Below are 20,397 nucleotides of genomic sequence, written 5' to 3'. Positions count from 1 at the left end.
GATCACTCAGACATTGCTGCTGGGAATGTAAAATGGCACAGCCACTCTTGAAAACAGTTTGACAGTTTTTTATAAAACTAAACTTGCAGCTACTTTATGACCTAGAAATTTCACAATTGGACATTTATCTGAAAGAAAATGAAAACTTTATGTTCACAGAAAAATCTGTACACAAGTATTCATGGCACCTTTATTTGTAACAGACCCAAAGTGGAAAAATCCAGATGTCATTCAACAGGTAAATGGATAAACAAACTGGTGTATACATAGCATGGAATAATACTCTGCCGTAAAAAGGAACAACTATCGACACGAACAGCAACTTAGGTGAACTTTCAGGAAAGTTTACTGAATGAAAAAAGCCAATCAGGAAAGGTTACATATAACATAATTCAAGCCTACAAAGGTGATAAAAATAATAGGGAACTTAATACACACACAGGTGAAGACAAGGAAAAAACTTGGGAAATCTGAATAAGATTGGTGGATTATGTCAAAGTCTTTCCCACCAAAGTGATAAGGACGCCCCAGGAGATCAACAGTAACACAGTGTGAGTGAACAGTGTAGGTGCTGGAATAGAAAGCATGAGAAATCTCAGATTATGGATTGAAAATTGCCAAGAAGTAGCAGCATATTTTCAAATTTTTCATGTTAATCTTTAAATTAAATTATGCAAGCAATACATAAAGACATCTGCCTTATAAAATCTTGAAAGAGTACATATAAGGATCAAGTTTTGTATGTATCTTTCCAGACTATTGTCTATATATGTGAATGTGGTATAGAAAAAAACTATTTTAATGTAATTGTATCATTCTATATCTATCATTTTGAAATTATCCTTTTTTTTTACTCAATACAGCTTGGTGATTTTTCCATATTAATTCCACATGTAGGTCTATTTTGTACTTTAACTGCTGGAGAGCATGACACAGTGTGGCTGTGCATAGTAATTTAGTTCACAAAACCTCTATTGATGGACATTTTCAGGTGGCCAGTTTTTTACTAATACAAATGATGCTCCTGTGTGAAATCCTTAGTACATGTATGCAGGTGTTTCTAGCAGGAACACCCCAAACCAGAATTGCTGGTTAAGAGGTATGATCTTTTTTAGTATTTTCATAGTATTTAGTAGTGTCAAATTATTCTCTGAATTAGCCATCCCAATTTGTACTCTAACCAGCAGCATGTAAGAATATCTGTTTTCTTACAAATTCATGAAAACATGGGAATATCAAACTTTATATTTTTGCTGGTCTATAGTTTAAGTGTGGAGAAGGAGAACTATAATTTATCATTGCTCTGTCTCCTCTTCCTCTGGTACTCAAATCTGCCCCAGTGGCCTTGCTACACTGGGTTGGGGTAAATTTTAATAGTGACTGTATTAGGGAGAAGAGAAATGAGTGATCTAAGATTTATGCTTGCATAAGTGTCATCAGCTTTATTGATAGAGTTTGTAAGATTTCAGTCAATGCAGTCATTTAGAGTAAAACTTGCAATTTTAGGATTGCCTCCTGTTCCTGATAATGACATTGGAAAGATTCAAGCCCATTCACCAATGGACTTGTGGAAAAAAGTATATGAAAAGCTCTTTCCACCAAAGGTATATATTTCTAATTTTTTCAAAACAAGAATTTTCAGCACTACTCAACAGTTCTTGGGAAATGTTCCAGTGGGCCTATTATGGTACCTTTGTTTCCTACTCACATGCCCCAACATCAACTAAACATTTGCCAAAAATCTGTTGTAGATGAGGCACTGTGGGGTTTCAAAGATGGGTAAGACACAGTTCTTTCTCCCCTTCCAAACAGAGTTCTCTGGCTCTTAGAGAAGAAAGAGACAACATTTGAAAGGAGAGGGAGGAGAAAGGACAGGGGGGAATCCGAAATGGCCCTCAGAGGTGCCAATAAAAGCTCAAAAGATAGCCTTCACCTTCACCGTCTGGGTGGGGAATGGGGAACTTGGCCTGGGAGGTAGATGATAGTCACTGAAGGTCTTGACTTATGGGCATGCAATGATCTGAAGAATTGTGATTTCAGAGTATCAGCACACAAAAAGATGTCAAGGACCCTGCAAGAGACCCTCAGTACGCTGAATGTGAGGTTGATGAAATGAGAATCCAGAAGGATCAGGTATTATCCTAAACGCTTTTAAAATTTCATCTTGTTTTATCACAGAAATATCCATATTAGAATTCCATAAATTTTTCTCAGTTGATTTCCTTAAATTTCTTTATTTTTAAAATTAGTTAAACAGTACACCTTCACTATATTAAAAAGAAACTAAAATTCCGATATGCATGTAGAAGGAGCTAAGAATCACCTGTCCAACTACCACCCAGAGATGTTCACATATCCTTTTTGGATTTTCCAGTTTCCTTTGTGTTTAAGATAGGTAGTGATTCTTCCCTCACTGCTGTGGAGACACTTCCATGATATCCTTTTGTTTGTGGGACTAGTTAAAAGGTTTTGTTTTTTATTAGGACATTTAGATGTGTCTGTACTTGTATCAGAAAAATTAAGGATGACCCAGTCTAAAAGCACAAAAACACAGATGACAAAACGCAATTTCCAGGCTCTCCCAGGAAAGTGATTGCAAGTGGAGACTGCCTTCCCATTTGTGATACACAAGTCTGATGTAAGAATGAAAAGATTGGTAAATTCATCAGGAGCCAGTGTTTAGATTTTTCCCAGATCTCCGCTTAGTTTGATAAAGTGAGACCTGGTGCAGAACGTGACCTTATAGAATTATGCACAGTACATTGAATACTTTGACCTCAGGTGGGATTTGTAGAGCTGAGTAGCTTGGGCAGCCACATGGTTACAAGGGAACCGCACACAACCACTCATTGCGAGCAGTCACCAGGGCCTTTTTCTCAGCACTATTGTTTCACCTTCACGGGCCCTCGAATAAGTAAGTAAAACATTTTATTTAAACACAGTCCAGAGGGCTTTTGAAAAATATGCATATTTAGAGGGTTTTGTAACTGTAGCGCAGGGAGAGGCATGTTGTTGGAAGAGTAAAATGACCTCTTGTAACCCTTATGTCGGGTTAGTTGGTAGTTATCTCTGAATTAATAGAGATTAGTTGGAAGTTATCTCTGAATTAATGTTTACCTAGGAGCCAGTGACTAACTGCCATTGTTGATAAGAGGATCTGTTTAAATTATACAGTGATACCTTTTGTTATTTGTATATATATACACATATGTGGGTATTATTAAAGGGTTAGAGTATTTCTGAGCATCATGAGTTTTCATGTTCCAGCCCATCTTCCCTAACTGACCTAAAACCATACAACTGTTGAGTGGAACTGGAAAGCAGCCCCACAATACCAATATCATTCGTTACTTCACCTTGGACCTCACCACTTCTTCACGAATTCCCATACCCTCTTGCCTGAGAGATTTTTTTAAACTCATCTGAAGAGTTATAATATCCAAATTTTGCCTCTAAACCAGTTTCATTCATGTTATTTTAGTAAATGAATGGCATTGATTTCAGTTTGCATGTGCAGTACCTTAAATTAATTTTATACTTCTGTTTTAAAGTCACCCTAAAGATTACTACTTGATGCTGAATTATTGAATTGATATCCACATTCAAACCTTGACATTCTAATATCCAAAATTTTAAACTTGTATATTGTTCATGTTCTTCCAAAGTAGTTGCAGGGCCTTATGTTGTTTCCAGTTGTCTGCTGACATATACAGAAACTGACTTAGGTATGAGAGAATTGTCAATAGATTAATGTTGAAAGATCCCTATGAATTTCCCTCTTAACATTTAAGAATACATTTTCATTTATATGGGCGAGATAGTGCCAGTTTTATGAACACATTGAATTTGTGTGTTAATAAAAGCATTTATCTGCATTAGGTGAAAAACTAATCTGTAGCTTTGAACATTTTTCAGTGAAAACAGCATTATAATCTTTAGATTTGATTTGCCTGTTAGAACAGTAACAGCCATCTGAAAGAAATGTCTTACTCAGTAATTACACAAAAGTATGCTCTTATTTAAAAACAACCTCAAAATGCTTGAAAAAGTGTATACTGTATGCTCTGTGTCTTCATACCTTTAACCCAAATAGTTATCCTCACTCTTGAACTTCTTAGGAGGAAAGATGACATTCTGTTTCATTAAAATATAATCCAGTTGCATATGAGTGGAAGGCTAGTCCTGAGCCTGTCTGAAACTAGATGTGATCCCTCCTCTTGACTCCTTCTCCGTCCCCAGACCTCACTCCTAGTGGCTTAAATAATCAGCAATCAAACAAAATATGGCATGGCCGGCGTGACCAGATCCATTCTCTCAGTTTGCTGTATGCGGAAGGGAGAGACTACTAGCACAGACCCTCAAAGCACTGTCCTCTCTATTATCATTGCTAAAAAGAATTCAGCACTTCCAATTAAAGACAGAGTTTGTGATAACTGATTACTGTTTATTCTTTATGAGCTAATAACCTTTGAAACCATAAGCTAAGATAACGGGTGAAGTGGGTTAAGTTCATTAGAAAAAATAAACCAAGCTATAAAGACTACTTTGGAGTTAATACTATAAAAATTCTTCGAGGAGTGCCCGTTGTGGCTCTGCAAGGTAAGAACCTAATGTAGTCCCTGAAGGTGCAGGTTCCATCCCTGGCCTTGCTTAGTGGGTTAAGGATCCAGTGTTGCTACAAGCTGCAGTGTAAGTCGCAGATGCAGCTCAGACCTGGCTTTGCTGTGGCTGTGGCATAGGCTGGCAGCTGCAGCCCTAGCCCAGGAACTTCCATATGCCACAGGTGTGGCCATTTAAAAAAAAAGAAAAAAGAAAAAAAATATTCTAAAGTCTTTATACAGTTTTGAAACTTTCAACATTTAAATTTTATTTTTTAACCAACATTTAAGTTTTAATAACTTAAGGGTATAGGTATGAAACAGACCATCTGTAATTTTCCTGAAAATGAGAATGGAATTTTCCTTTCCTAGCAGCCGTGAACTTGTTACATCAGCCAAAGGGCAGTGACTGCCTTATCTTGCAGAGTAACCACTTTTTGCTTATCTGAAATAATAATATACTTTGTACAGTTAGACCTTGAACCCATGTACGAGGCCAGGAAGCTGTCCCCTTAGATCGTCCTTTCTGCATGTCAGTTGTCTCGTGCAACATTTCCACCCCCACTAAAATGTACCTTGATTTTATGAATTGTAAAAGTAACCTAAGCTCATTGTGGCGGGGGGAAGCTACAGAAGTATAGAAACTAGAAAATGAAAGTGTCATGCCCTCTCCTTTTTCATGTGGCACATACTACCTACCACTATTATTTTTGCTGGCTGCCTACAAAGTCGGGGGTGAGTAAGCCCCCATGTATTTAATCAGGCCTTACTGGGAGATAGTTATCCAAGTTGTCTCCAATTGCATGGAATACACAATGTACACAGTGTAGTGAATATCCTTCTATTTCTTTTTTCTGTTTTGTTTTTTTGGTTTTTTAGGTCCTCACCCTTGGCATATGGAAGTTCTCAGGCTAGGAGTCGAATCAGAGCTGTAGCTGTAGCTGCCAGCTCACACCACAGCCCTAGAAATCCAGGATCCGAGCCGCATCTGCGGCCGATAACACAGCTCACAGCTATGCTGATCCTTAACCCACTGAGCAAGGCCAGGGATTGAACCGACGTTCAATGTATGCTAAGCGGATTTGTTACTGCTGAGCTATGACGGAAACTCCAATACCCATCCTTCTATTTCTGTCCTGCTCTTCTCTCTTATTCTATGTTATAAATTTCTAAAGCGCAATAGGATGTGTACATATTAGGCATTAATTGGCAAACTTCAGCCATGACTTGACGAGAGTTGAACAAATGGTTAAAAATAAGATCACTTTATATACTTAAAGTATGACAAATGCTTTATTTTGTTAGTCGAAAGACAGTTTGTATATACCATATAGTGTATAATTTTGTCTGCAACTTTAATCTCTGTAAGTGCTGCTTAGAAACTCTGAAGAATACGTTTCTACAAAATAAATCCCAAGTATAATCATTTATAAAACAGTTGTCAAGAAATTTTGAGAAGGATAACACCATAATACCCCCAAAATACCCCCAAATGCTAAGGCAGTTTTAGGTGCCTAGTTTAAATTTTAAAGTTTATTTTTTAAGTAATATATGTTTTTGTTTTAGGAACTAGAACAGTACAAAAGAAGTTCTTCCAAGTCTTGGAAGCAAATTGAGCTTGATTCCTGAACCTACTTCAACTACAGTGAATTTATTTCTTCTTTCCCAAATATAAGTAAGATCATTTTATTAATTAACTATTATAATAATGAGGAAAGTTTAGACATAAACTTTGTTTAAAGGAAAACAAACATTTGTTTAAAGGAAAAGCGGGAATTTCTTGTTAGTGCAACTCCCTGGATACTTTTAAAGTCTCTTAAAGGAAAAATTATATGATTACTTGTAATATTTTTTTAAATAAAAAGAATCTTGCATTCCCTACCTCTAACATGTTTTAAGCAGTGTATTCTCGGTTCAGCATTTATAAGTTTTTGCTTAAGTTTTCAGGACTATGAAAGCAAGAGCATTTAGTAACAGCTGTGAGTATGAAGTTGAGCATTTATATTAGACACATTGTGTCTGATGGAACAGTGGATGGGGGGGGTCACTTTCACGGGTGTCATTTTACTCTAATGGAGGTGCACAAGAAGCACCTGAAGTACTTATTTAAAACACACATTTCTGAGTCCTCACACTCAGAGATCCTAAACCAGTGGGTCTGGAATGGGGCTCAGGAATCTGCATTTTTAATCAGTACCTCTGGTGATTCTGACTTAATTTGAATATAACTTTTTGAAGAATGGGCAAATATAAGGAGGTATTCTTTCAATAAGCAGGCCCAAACTGCATGAGCTGGTGATAAGCAAGATGATTTCCAAGATGGAATAATCTTTAAGAAGCCCTCTAATGCCTGTAGATTTGTGTACCTACAGTGCAGTTTGAAGTAAGCATAATTGCTGTCATTAAACAGGAAAGTATTTGCTCTGTGCTCTTCCCTTTCCACTATAGACTATGTTGACTTTAATATGCTATGCACCCAGCTACAAATAAGCACACTTACCAACCCCAAGAACACCATGGGGTTGGTAAGTGTGCTTATTTGATGAGTGCTATCCGAGTGGATCGCAATGAAATAAAGACTTCCTAAACTAGTTACAGCGCATGTGGTTCCAATACTCTTGAATTTTCTGCCTGTCTCCAAGGAACAGCAATCGCAGGAGCAGACAAGCACCCTGCCCGGGTGCTGTGCAGAAAGAGCTCCCTTTAAATTAACAGGGAACATTATGATCTCAGAAACATCACTGACTTGGTCAGAAGAAACAGCCTATTCCACAATAGTAATAGGAATTTTTATTATATAATGTGATTTTTCTTAGATATCACTGTCCATTTTTGACTTGAGACACAAACTATCACATGTTGAAAGTCATTGTATTTTTCTAAGATGGTATCACTAACATTTAATAGCTTCAAGTCATGTGCTATGTCAATTTCCCAAATGTTTCAGAGCTAGAATGAAATTCATCTGCATATGAATAGCAGAAAATGTTTCCGCTTATATCGTACACCCATATCTTTAGTACGTTGAAATCAGTGATTTCAAAAGAGGTTCCTGTGGGACTCTTTGAACTACTTTAATAGATTTTCATCTCCAGAATTGTCTATAACTGATGTGACATATATAATCTGTAAGGCATTATGTAACGATTATGCCATAATCATCAGTGTCAAAGACCTTTTATAAAAATTGACAATACTGTTCTGTAATTTACCGATGTCTCTAGATCCTTAAATACTGCTCTAAGAAATAGAATTTTACTGTGGTTTTCTTAATGAACCGATCTTTCCTACTATAATGTGAGACATTTCAAATGCTATAATTTATCATTCTTTATAAGCTAGGTCACAGTAACAAGTTCATGTACTCACTGAGATAGTCTCACTCAAAGTTACCATGGTAACATGGAGACAGTTTCATTTCAGATTTGTACATGAATTGAAGATAAATTAGAAAGATAATCATTTAGTCAAGAACCCACTTTTAATAAATCTATATACATAATTTTTTCATGCCTAAAAATTATTTAATCAACTTACTTTCTCTTTACAGTTCAAGAACATGAATTCCTAACATAGAGCTGTTCTTCATAGTGTAAATGTTGGGTCAGTTGAGCATCTCTTCCATATGGACTTTAAATAACAGCTGCTCTCCAACTTTAAAAATGTCATTTCTCAGTACATACACTTTTTATCTTGTAACGTGGGCTCTTAATTTTGTAGGTAAACTAAGTAGAAAGTGAAAAATAGCAAACTAATCTTTTTGTCTGGTGTGTTCTCAGTTCAGCCCATTCCTGCAGTTTTTCCTTTTAACTCTCAGAAAAATCAGTGGGTGCTCGATGTCAGGGGTCTTCATCCAGCATCTGTCCAACATCCTCTCCCTGTGACCAGGTAACTTATGTGAACACGTGCACATAAATGTGGGTTTTTAAATGATAATGAAGGCATTCTTACCCAAGTCTGTGTGCCGCTTTGCTTCAATCAAACCACAACTCTCTTTTCTGTTACTTATGTCAGTAATCTTTCAGATGTTTTCTTTTTTTTTTAACCAAATCCTTTATCAAATGTAAGCATAATTTAACTGACCTATTTTGCTGTGTCTAGAACAAAGAAAACAAATAGTCGCACTAGTCTCCCATAACTTTATGAATTATTATTATTTACTTCTTTGGAGCAGCTCAGTCGCAACTTCCAAATACCACACGTCCCCTGCAAGTTGGAGTAGCATTCAAGGCCAGCATGGATCCAAGGGGGCACAAATGGAGTCTTAATGGTTAAAAGACTTAAAATGTACTGTTAAGAATCACATGGCATCCTTTTTCTCAGAAAGTCAAAGCAGTCCTGTACATCTAGGAGCTTAAGTTCCATTTTCACAGCAGTGTTCTTTACTATCTGCTGATGAGATGATCCCTTATTTTAAAAACAATTATTCCCAGGATGACAAGAGTTGGGATAAATGAATACAAAATCACAAAGTTTGTTGTGAATCTGGATGTTGCACCTGGACAGGTTCTCTCAATGAACTGAATTCCTTGACTCAAGGCACACATTGGATTAGTTGACACAGAAGCATTTGAGCTGCCTGTGGGGGGGTGGAGGGGGGAAGATCGACAATGTCAGATGTGGTACTTGCAAGGTCATTTAAACAACACATATTTATTACCAAATCCCCACTACATGCTTAGCATTCTGCTAAGTACCCTTCTTCATAAAGATATTGGATTCAGGTTTATTTCCTTTAGGTATATACCCATTACCATAGATCATGCTAAAAATTATGATCACTTAGCACTGAATATCCCAAGGTTACTGTTATCACCTAAAGATGTTTAGAACAACTGCTAAATTCTGCCCTGTTCTTTAGTTGTCTTCAGAGTGGCCTAGGATTTTCAGAGGCCAGGAGTGCCTTGCTGAGCTCCTACTGCCCTCTCAAGGGATCAGGGAACAGACTTTTGCCAAAAATGGTTCGCTCAGCTACATACTACGTACATTTTGGAGAACAAAAAAACCACTGCATCCTGCTTCAGCCTGTTCAGTAGTATAGGAATTAATTCCATCCAGAAAATATTAGAGTTTACCTAAGTATACATTGTTTTCTTATTTTTGTTTTTCTTTTTAAGGCCACACCTGCAGCATACAGAAGTTTCTGGGCTAGGGGTCGAATCAGCTGCAGCTGCCAGCCTATGCCACAGCCACAGCAACTCAGGATCCAAGCCACATCTGAATCTACACTGCGTCTTACAGAAATGCCAGATCCTTAACCCACTGAGCAAGAGGAGGGGTCAAACCCACATCCTCACAGAGAGAACATTGGGTACTCAACCCACTGAGTCACAAAGGGAACTCCCCTCTGTGTACATTGAGTCTGTCATTTTCTAAAAACATCATGGCGGGCTCAAGCTGTTGACCTTTAACAGGTGACTAATTTGACTACTGCTTATTTTAAAAACTAGAGGAAATATTATCATATTTCAAAATATAGCTTTTATTTTAAATACATTTCCCTCAATGTATTTTTCTGAATATGTAAAAATATTTTCTTGAAGTAGTATGTTAAAAATAGATTCCAAAATAGAATACTTACAAGTGAAATTCTGTCCATAGAACTCATTGACCACAAGAATTTCAGAACAATATTTTTGGAATGTAAAATAGCTGAGGATTTTAAAAGGGATGGGCATTTCTTCCATGTTTCTTAAAAAAAAGCAAAAAGAAAGAAAGATGAAATTTAATAGGCTCTGGTTAACCGTCCTACCAAATGAAAAGGGAACCCTTATGTTTCACAATAGGAATATATGCAGCTTTTCATCTCATTATCAATATTCTCACTATAAAAACTTCAAAAAAACTCAGAGGTATAAAGAAATACCACTGCCCAGAAATAACTATTTTTAACATTTTGGTGACATATATAACACATGTGTTTATAACATTTTGCCTAAATGAGATTAAACTCCTCAGCCTCTTTCCTAACCTGATTTTTCAAACATATGTCTCAGACACCACTCCAAGTCAGTAAGCATAGCACTCTATCATTTTTAATCACAGCTTGGTGCTCCATTAAAATAGAAACCTTAATGTAACAATCCCCTGGTGATGGACTGGTATCTAATTTTATTGGTAGGCACCACTGATAATAAACATGAAACATCACATTAGAGGAGAATGTTTGTGATTAAACAGATTTGAGGGTGCTGATGTATGAAGTGAAAACTAAACTATAATACAAGGGGGAAAGGATGGAGAGAAGAAGTAGATATACATTGTGAAAATGAAGTATGTCACCTCTTCAGCCTGTTTCAGGAAAAACCTCACTCTGACCCTATAGCCTTCTTTGTCCACCATGTAGTTTCTATCAATCAACAAATATGCATTAAATCTATTTGCAAAGCACTAGTTCTAGGTGCTTAAAGAATTAAAAAGAAGTTTCCTATCTCTAAATAACTCATAATGCAGTTGGGGAACATAGATTATGTATCCCTAAGACTATAAATATACATAGTGGGGCAGGGTCAAGATGGCAGAGGAGTAAGACAAGGCACTCACCTTCTCCCACAAACACATTAAAAAAAAATTCTACTTGTAGAACAATTCACGCAGAACATCTACTAATGCTGCTGGCAGAAGACCTTAAACCTCCGAAAAGGGCAAGAAACACTCCACATAACTGGGTAGAACAAAAGGGAAAAAAAGGAGAGAAGAGAATCAGGATGGGACTAGCAATCCCAAGAAGGAGCTGTGAACGAAGAAAGGAACCCATACCTGGGAAGCCACCTAAGGTGATGGGGAGATCAGCTGAGATGAAAGGACCTCAAAGCCTCTAAGAAAAGTGCAACAGCTGTAATGAGGAGGGCAAAGCACAGAGAGAGCAACATAGACCATCAGTACCACCTCTTGGGAGACCACAGCCTGAGATGCTTAGAAGGGGGCTGGGCACTGAGACTCAGGCTCTGGAGGTCAGTTCTAGGGAGAGGACTAGGGCTGACTGTGTGGAGACAGCCTGAGGGGCTAGGGAGTGGTGTGCCAAGGGCTGGTGAGTGGAGCACCACAGCTGAGGGAACCCAGGAGGAAGTCTACACCTGCAGCAGAAGCAAGACACCATTGTTGTGGAGGGCAAGAAAAGGAGGGTTGGACCACATAGGAATATCTCTGTGCCCACTCAAACTCTTGGGATGGTGGAGCTACAGGCAGTGAGTAGCTGCCTACTTGCACAGACTACAGGTGGTGGCACCTCCTACGTGGGGTAAGCTTGACAGGGCACCTTGTGCATAGTCTACAGTCTGCAGGGGAAAATAATCAGTCATCTCAGACTCCAGAGGTAGGCATGGCCTGTCACCACTAGAGGTCCATGAACAGGAACCACCTGTGGCCCTAGTCACCTCAGAGGTTGGCACAGAGGCCACTGCAACCAAGCACAACTCTTTGTTGCTATCACTCCCCTGGGAATGCACATGCCCTGATGCTGCCATTGCCAAATGCTCTGGGCACTGCCTACACCTGCCTGAGGGTCACTGCCACTTTCCAGGGTCTTGCAACTAGGAGTAGCCAGCCTGTGCCATCTTCCCACAGGGTCCTTACCACTGTTAATGGCCTAGCAACCAGGCAGTGGCTACTATCCCTGCCCATTACCTCCATCTCTATGGAAGCACATGTAGCATCCTATCAAGAGGATAACAGCTTGCACACACTGAGAAAAGAGACAGCAAGCATCCAAACCAAAAGTAGCCCTCATGCCAAAAATAAAAAGCCCTCAAGAATACTCAGGGGTGCTCTCGCATATAAATAGCTCTCCAAGATTATAGTAGTTGTTTTCCCTAAACTCACAGAATAAGACAAATATAAACAAAATGAAGAAACTCAGGAACCATTTCCAGTTAAAAGAACAGGAGAATTCCCCTGAAGGAGCAAACAATGAAACAGACCTCTGTAGTCTAATAGATACCAAGTTCAAAAAGGAGATAGTGAAAATACTGAAGGAATTAAGAGCAAATATGAAGGAATTAAAATTAGATATGAAAAGCAATGCAGATACTTTAGAAAGGGACTAGAAAATACAAGGAGGAGCCAAGAAAAATTAGAAAATTCATTTACAGAGACACAAGCTGAGTTAAAAGCACTGAAGAGCAGATTGAATAAAGCAGAGGAATGAGAATAAGTGACATGGAGATAGAATAATGGAAATCACCCAATCGGGACAGCAGATAGAAAACCAAATGAAAAAAAAGCATGAAAGCAATATGAGATCTATGGGATGATATAAAGTGGGCCAATCTATGCATAATAGGGATTCCAGAAAGAGAAGAAAAAGAAAAGGGGATAAAAAATGTATTTGAAGAAATTATGGCTGAAAACTTTCCAAATCTAAAGGAAACATATCAAGAACAGGAAGCACAGAAGGCTCAAACAAGTTGAACCCAAACAGACCTACACCAAGATATAATAAAAATGGAAAAGTTAAAGAGGATTCTAAAAGCAGCAAGAGAAAATTATAGAGTTAATAAAGAGTTAATTATAAGGACACCCCCATAAGGCTATGAGCTGATTTCTCTATAGAAACACTACAGGCCAAAAGAGAGTGGCAAGATATATTCAAAGTTCCAAAAGGGAAAAATGTGCAGCCTAGAATACCCAGCAAGATTGTCACATAGGAATTCCTATCGTGGCGCAGCAGAAACGAACCTAACTAGGAACAGTGAGGCTGCAGGCTCAATCCCTGGCCTCTGTCAATGGATTGAGGACCTGGTGTTGCCATGAGCTGTGGTGTAGGTCACATATGCAGCTCAAATCTGGTGTTGCTGGGGCTGTGGCATAGGCTGGCAGCTGTAGCTCCAATTAGATCCCTAGCCTGGGAACTTCCATATGTCATGGCCATGGCCCTAAAAAGACAAAATAAAAGTGTCATTTAAAGTAGAAGAAGAAATAAAGAATTTCTCCAACAAACAAAAACTGAAAGAGTACTGCAATACTAAACCCATTCTGAAAGGGCTCCTCTAAATTAAAAAGTATGAAGAAATAGTAGGAAGAAATCACAATTGGAAAGTAATCACTTAAATAAGCCACTATGCAAATCTAAAAGGAAAAAAAGAAACCTATTGTAAAAGTGATGATAAACACAAGGAACAGCAAAAGGATAAACACGAGGATGTTCAGAAAAGGACATCAAAATCATAAAATGTGGAGAAGGAAAGTGAGAAAATATAGACTCTTTTTTTCTAGAATGTGTTTGAGCCTATATGATTATCAGGCTAAAGCAAGCAGATATAGGGAGGGAAAAAACAGGGCAACCACAAATAGAAACCAAACAATACATTCACAAAAAGAAAAAGGGGACGCAAACATAAAAAGAAACCCTCCAACCAAAAAAAGAAAGGAACAAAGAGAAATGTAGAGTCAACTGGAAAAAAAGGTTTAAAGTGGCAGTAAGTACATATTTATCAATAATTACCTTAAATGTTAATGGACTGAATGCTCTAATCAAAAGATGCAGAATGGCAGACCAGATAAAAGAGCATAAGCCTAGGGAGTTCCTGTCGTGGCTCAGTGGTTAACAAATCCAACTAGGAACCATGAGGTTGTGGGTTCGTCCCTGGCCTTGCTCACTGGGTTAAGGATCCAGCGTTGCCATGAGCTGTGGTGTGGGTCACAGATGTGGCTCAGATCCCATGTTGCTGTGGCTCTGGCAGAGGCAAATGGCTACAGCTCTGATTGGACCCCTAGCCTGAGAACCTCCATATGCCACAGGAGTGGCCCTAGAAATGGCAAAAGAAAAAAAAAAAAAAAAGAGTATAAGCCTTTAATATGCTGTCTACAAGAGACTCACCTTAGGGCAAAGGATACATAAATTGAAAGTGAAGGGATGGAAAAAAATACTTCATGTGAATGGAAAAGACAGGAAAGCAGGAGTTGCAATACTCATAAAAGACAAAATAGACTTTAAAATGAAGGCCATAAAGAAAGACAAAGAAGGACACTATTCAACCATAAAAGGAACCATTCCATTACACTTGTCAATATATATGCCCCTAATATAGGAGCACCCAAATACATAAAACAAATCCTAACATACATAAAAGGAGAAGTTGGTGGGAATACAATACTAGTAGGAGACTTTAACACTCCACTCACATCAATGGACAGATCCTTTAGATAGAAAATCAATAAGGCAACAGAGATTGTGAATGACACAATAGAAATGTTAGACTTCATTGATATTTTCAGGACATTACATCCAAAAAATCAGAATATATGTTATTTTCAAGTGCACATGAAACATTCTCAAAGACCGACTACATACCAGAGCACAAAACTGACCTCAACAAATTTAAAAGTATAGAAATTATTTCAAATATCTTCTCTGACCACAATGGCATGAAACTAAAAATCAACCAAAGGAAAAGAAATGAGAAAAAACTGACTACATGGAGACTAAACAACATGCTACTAAAAAAAACAATGGGTCAATGAGGAAACTAAAAGGGAAATTAAAAAGTACCTTGGGACAAATGATAATGAAAACACAACCATTCAAAATCTATGGGATGCTGCAAAAGCAATGCTTAGTGGGAAGTTCATAGTGATACAAGCCTTCCTCAAAAAAGAATAAAAATCTCAAATCAACAACATACCACCTAAAAGAATTAGAAAAAGAAGAGCACACAAAACCTAAAGTCATCAGAAGGAAGGAAATCATACATCAGAGAGGAAATCAACACAATAGAGATTCAAAAAGGAATAGAAAAAAACAATAATAAAATAATAATAATATAATAAATAAATAATAATAATAAAACCAAGAGCTGGTTATTTGGAAGGGTAAACAAAACTGACAAATCTCTGGCCAGACTCACCAAAAAGAAGATAGAATGAATCCAAATAAGAAATGAAAAGGGAGAAATCTCAAAGGATACTGTAGAAATACAAAAAAAGCACAAGAGAAGACTATAACAATTATATGGCAACAAATTTGACAACCTAGAAGAAATGGATAACTTTCTAGAGACATACGACCTGCCAAAACTGAATCAAGAAGAAATAGATCAATTGAACTGAGCAATCACTAGAAATGAAATTGAATATGTAATAAAAAATACTCCCTATAAAGTCCAGGAGCAAATGGCTTGAGAGGCAAATTCTACCAAACATACAAAGAAGGTCTTATACCCATCCTTCTTAAACTTTTCCAAAAGCTTGAAGAAGGAATAATCCCAAAGACATTCTATGAAGCCACCATCACCCTAATACCAAAGTATAGGTATGTATACTTGGTTTTGTATATAAAACCAATAAAGAAAATTATAGGCCAATATCTTTGATAAATACAGACACAAAAATTTAACAAAATTTTAGCCAACTGAATCCAACAACATATAGAAAGGATCATATACCATGACTAAGTAGGATTCATCCCACATTCACAAGGATGTTTCAACATATGCAAATCAATTGATGTCATACACCACATTAACAAAAGAAAAGTCAAAACAAACAGAATCATCTCAATAGATGCAGCAAAAGCATTTCACAAGATCCAATATCCATTCATAATAAAAGCTCTTACCAAAGTGGATAGAGAGGGAATATATCTCAACATATGACAAACCCATAGACAATATAATATTCAATGGAGAAAAGCTGAAAGCCTTCCCGCCTAAATCTGGAACAAGACAAAGATACACACTCTCACCACTTTTATTCATCATAGTATTGGAAGTCCTAGCCACAGCCATCAGACAAACAAAAGAAATAAAAGGTATCCAAATTGGAAGAAAAGAGGTAAAATTGTCTATGAAGATGACATAATACTATATATAGAAAACCCTAGGGACTCCACACAAAGACTACTTGAACTGATCGATGAATTCAGCAGATTGGCAGAATATAAGGTTAACATTCAGAAATTGGTAGCATTTCTGTACACTAACAATGAAATATTAGAAAAGGAATATAAAAATACAATACCTTTTAAAGCCACACCCCAAAAAATTAAATACCCAGGAATAAATCTGACTGAGGTGAATGACTCATTTGCTGAGAACTATAAAACATTAATCAAGGAAATTAAACAGGATTCAAAGAAATGGAAAGATAGTCCATGCTCATGGATTGGAAGAATTAATATCATTAAAATGGCCATGCTACCCAAAGCAATCTACAGATCTAATGCAATCCCTATCAAATTACCCAGGACGTTTTTTACAGAACTAGAACAAACAATCCAAAAAATTATATGAAACCATAAAAGACCCAGAATTGCCAAAGCAATCCTGAGGAACAAAAGCCAAACAGGAGGCATGAGTTTCCCAGGCTTCAGACAATATTACAAAGCTGTGGTAATGAAGACAGTGTGGTACTGGTACAAAAATAGACATACCAATGGAACAGAATTGAGAACCCAGAAATAAATACAGATACCTACAGCCAGTTAATCTTCAACAAAGGAGGCAAGAATATAAAATGGGGAAAAGACAGTCTCTTCAGTAAGTGGTGCTGGGAAAACTGGACACCTGCATGTAAATCAATGAAACTAGAACACACCCTCACACCATGCACAAAAATAAACTCAAAACGGCTTAAAGACTTAAACGTAAGACAAGACACCATAAAACTCCTAGAAGAGAGCCTAGGCAAAATGTCCTCCAGCATCAACCATATGAATGCTTTCTTTCTTAGGTCAGTCTCCAAAGCAATAGAAATAAAAGCAAATAAGAAACCAATGGGACCTAATCAAACTTACAAGCTTTTGCCCAGCAAAGACCACAAAAAAAAAAAAAAAAAAAAAAAAAAAAAAAAAAAAAAACTCAAAAAGACAACCTCCAGAATGGGAGAAGTTTCAAACAATGCAACCAATAAGGGCTTAATCTCCAAAATTTACAAACTCATACAACTCAACAGCAAAACAAACAAACAACAACAAAAAAAAAACCTCACACAACCCAATTGAAAAATGGGCAGAAGACCTGAATAGACATTTCTCCAAAGAAGACATACAGATGGTCAACAGACACATAAAAAAATGATCAACATCACTAATTACAGAAATACAAATCAAAACTACAATGAGGTACCACTTTACACCAGTCAGAATGGCCATCATTAATAAGTCTACAAAATAACAAATGCTGTAGAGGGTTTGGAGATAAGGGTACCCATCTATACTCTTGGTTAGTAGGATTGTAAATTGGTAAAACCCTATGGAAAACAGTATAGAAGTACCTCAGAAAACTAAATACAGAACTACCATATGGTCCAGCAATCCCACTCCTGGGCATATATCCAGACAAAACTTTCATTGAAAAAGATACATGCACCTTTATGTTCATTGCAGCACTATTCACCATAGCCAAGACACAGAAACAACCTAAATGTCCACTGACAGATGAATGGATTAAAAAGATGTGGTACATATACATGATGGAATACTACTCAGCCATAAAAAAGAACAAAATAATGCTATTTGCAGCATTGTGGATGAAACTAGAGATTCTCATACTAAGTGAAGTAGGTCAGAAAGAGGAAGACAAAATACCATATGATATCACTTATATGGAATCTAATATATGGCTCAAATGAGCCTATCATAAAAAACAAACTCATGGACATGGAGAACAGACCTGTGGTTGTCAAGGGGGATGGAGAGGGATAGAATGGGAATTTGAGGTGAGTAGATGCAAACTATTACATTTAGAATGGATAAGCAATTCCAGGTCCTGCTGTATAGCACAGGGAACTAGATCCAATCACTTGTGATAGAACATGATAGAAGACAATATGAGAAAAAGAATATTATGTATAACTGGGTCACTTTGCTATACAGCAGAAATTGACAGAACATTGTAAATTAACTATTATACAAAAAAATTAAATAAACAGTGGTGAACAATTTGTGCCTAGAAAAATATGGAAAGCCATTGCCACATGTCCAATGACATTCTTGTATTTAGTATTTATGGTTTCATCTATTCCTATTTTAATTAAAGCTTATATAAACATCTAGCAAGATACACAATAAAACTTAATTCTGGGCAGTGATACTTCAGGTAATTTTTACTTTTCTCCTTATACATTTCTTTATTGTGTGCATGTTTGTTTTTTCCCAAAGAACTGTATTACTTTTTAAGCAGAAAGAATAGCAAAGCTGTTTCCACTTGTGTTTAATGGGGAAGTATCAAAAATTGCAAATGCTGTAGGCAGTCAGTCAGGAACGATGATAACTTGAGGGAAAAATATAAATTCAGTGACTAGGAGGTTGATGTGACCTTCAGGGGTGGAGTGTCGCATCGGTGATGGGAGTGGAACCTAGGTAAAGCCTTGGAAAGTTGAGATTTTGCAAAGAATGTGAGAGAATTTTGGTAATGTTGGCTACTGCCTCTCTCTTAAGAACAATCCTCTTTTCTTTCTTTTTTTTTTTTTTTTTTTTTTTTTTTTGTCTTTTTGCCTTTTCTAGGGCCAGTCCCAAGGCATGTGGAGGTTCCCAGGCTAGGGGTCGAATCGGAGCTGTAGCCGCTGGCCTACACCACAGCCACAGCAACACCAGATCCGAGCCACGTCTGCGACCTACACCACAGCTCATGGCAACGCCAGATCCCCAACCCACTGAGCAAGGCCAGGGATCGAACCCGCAACCTCATGGTTCCTAGTTGGATTTGTTAACCACTGAGCCACGACAGGAACTCCAAACAATCCTCTTTTCTTATAAATCAAATACATGAAATAGTGCCAGACTGATTGGAACACACACAGATTCAAACATGAAAGAGGAGATGCTGCTGTAAGTTGGGCCTGTAACTTACTGGCTTGATTCCATGCCATTGGGGTGATTTGAGTTGCACATTTTTCAGAGATGCTAACAAGCCACTTAAGCTACATAGACAAATGCAATATCATGGTGTCATTGTAAAAAAAAAATCCTGGAGTTCCCGTCGTGGCGCAGTGGTTAACAAATCCAACTAGGAACCATGAGGTTGCGGGTTCGATCCCTGCCCTTGCTCAGTGGGTTAAAGATCCGGCGTTGCCATGAGCTGTGGTGTAGGTTGCAGACGCGGCTCGGATCCTGCGTTGCTGTGGCTCTGGTGTAGGCCAGCGGCTACAGCTCCGATTAGACCCCTAGCCTGGGAACCTCCATATGCCGCGGGAGCGGCCCAAGAAATAGCAAAAAGACAAAAAAAAAAAAAAAAAAATCCTCCTTGACCGAACAAAACCTAGGTCACTTGGCTTTATAATATATCACCTTTTATAACTCACTAGAGTTCATGAAATGTTTCCCCGCTGATGATCTCATTCGATTCTCATGATCCCTGGAGGCAGGTGGGGCTGAGATCATTATCTCCATTTTATAAATGAGGAAACTAGTTTAGATAGAAGAGTGACTTGCCAGTGGTCACATGACAGCAAAGTGGTAGGAGGGAGACTGACTCCAGGATCAGTCCTCTCTCCAGGGAGTCCCGTGCCTCCTGGGAAAGTCTTGCCAGCTGGTGACCAAGCAACATCACATCTGAGCTTAGCCCCCTTACCTGAATGTGGATTGCTCCGAGAGTGAAGTCATTAAATAAATACGATTACATATAGTATTTGCTCAATAGCTTTTAAATTGTAAGTCAAAGAAACAGAGCCACCTTCACCATTTTCTCAGGGACCCATGGTTTCCAAGATCCCACTCACATCAACCACCGAAGACCACTTTCACTTTCTAAAATGTTCCACCCTTCCCTACAGTACTTTTTAAAAATTTATGCTTGTGTATTTTTTAAAATAGAAAATTCACCAAAAAAAAAAAAAAAAATGTAAAAGAAAAAATAAAAATAAA

At 37.7% G+C, this 20,397-nt stretch overlaps 2 protein-coding genes across 13 annotated transcripts in view; one reads left to right on the top strand and one right to left on the bottom strand.

The window, feature by feature from the left end:
- DYNC2LI1 (dynein cytoplasmic 2 light intermediate chain 1) overlaps window positions 1-6,665 on the top strand; it is a 47,233-nt gene extending 40,568 nt beyond the window's left edge. For 3 of the 9 annotated variants that reach the window (XR_014839384.1, XR_014839383.1, XR_014839382.1), the window contains exons 11-14: window positions 160-238; window positions 1,507-1,604; window positions 2,041-2,133; window positions 6,165-6,486. Coding sequence is in view for 5 of the 9 variants with exons in the window: in NM_001244749.2 (NP_001231678.1) it covers window positions 1,507-1,604; window positions 2,041-2,133; window positions 6,165-6,227 (254 nt within the window). In the remaining 4 variants the exon portion in view is untranslated. 9 annotated transcript variants of the gene reach the window in all.
- A 703-nt stretch (window positions 6,666-7,368) lies between these two features.
- The window catches only part of ABCG5 (ATP binding cassette subfamily G member 5), a 39,219-nt gene continuing 26,190 nt past the window's right edge, over window positions 7,369-20,397 (bottom strand). The window contains exons 12-13 of one of the 4 annotated variants that reach the window (XM_085019404.1): window positions 10,176-10,289; window positions 7,369-9,177 (exon numbers count right to left, since the gene is read on the bottom strand). In XM_085019404.1, the coding sequence (XP_084875530.1) occupies window positions 9,150-9,177; window positions 10,176-10,289 (142 nt within the window). In that variant the 3' untranslated portion in view covers window positions 7,369-9,149. The remainder of the gene's footprint in view (window positions 9,178-10,175; window positions 10,290-20,397) is intronic. The other 3 variants (XM_021087572.2, XR_014842040.1, XR_014842039.1) reach the window with 3 other exon arrangements.

The sequence above is a fragment of the Sus scrofa genome, chromosome 3 (genome assembly GCF_054392235.1).
Source record: "Sus scrofa isolate SSC_HxYL_T2T_F1_AM1 chromosome 3, Sscrofa_HxYL_maternal_Yorkshire_Landrace_v2.0, whole genome shotgun sequence".
NCBI lineage: Eukaryota > Metazoa > Chordata > Mammalia > Artiodactyla > Suidae > Sus > Sus scrofa.
Note: the sequence above shows the minus strand (reverse complement) of the source record. Positions and strands in the feature narration are given on the sequence as shown.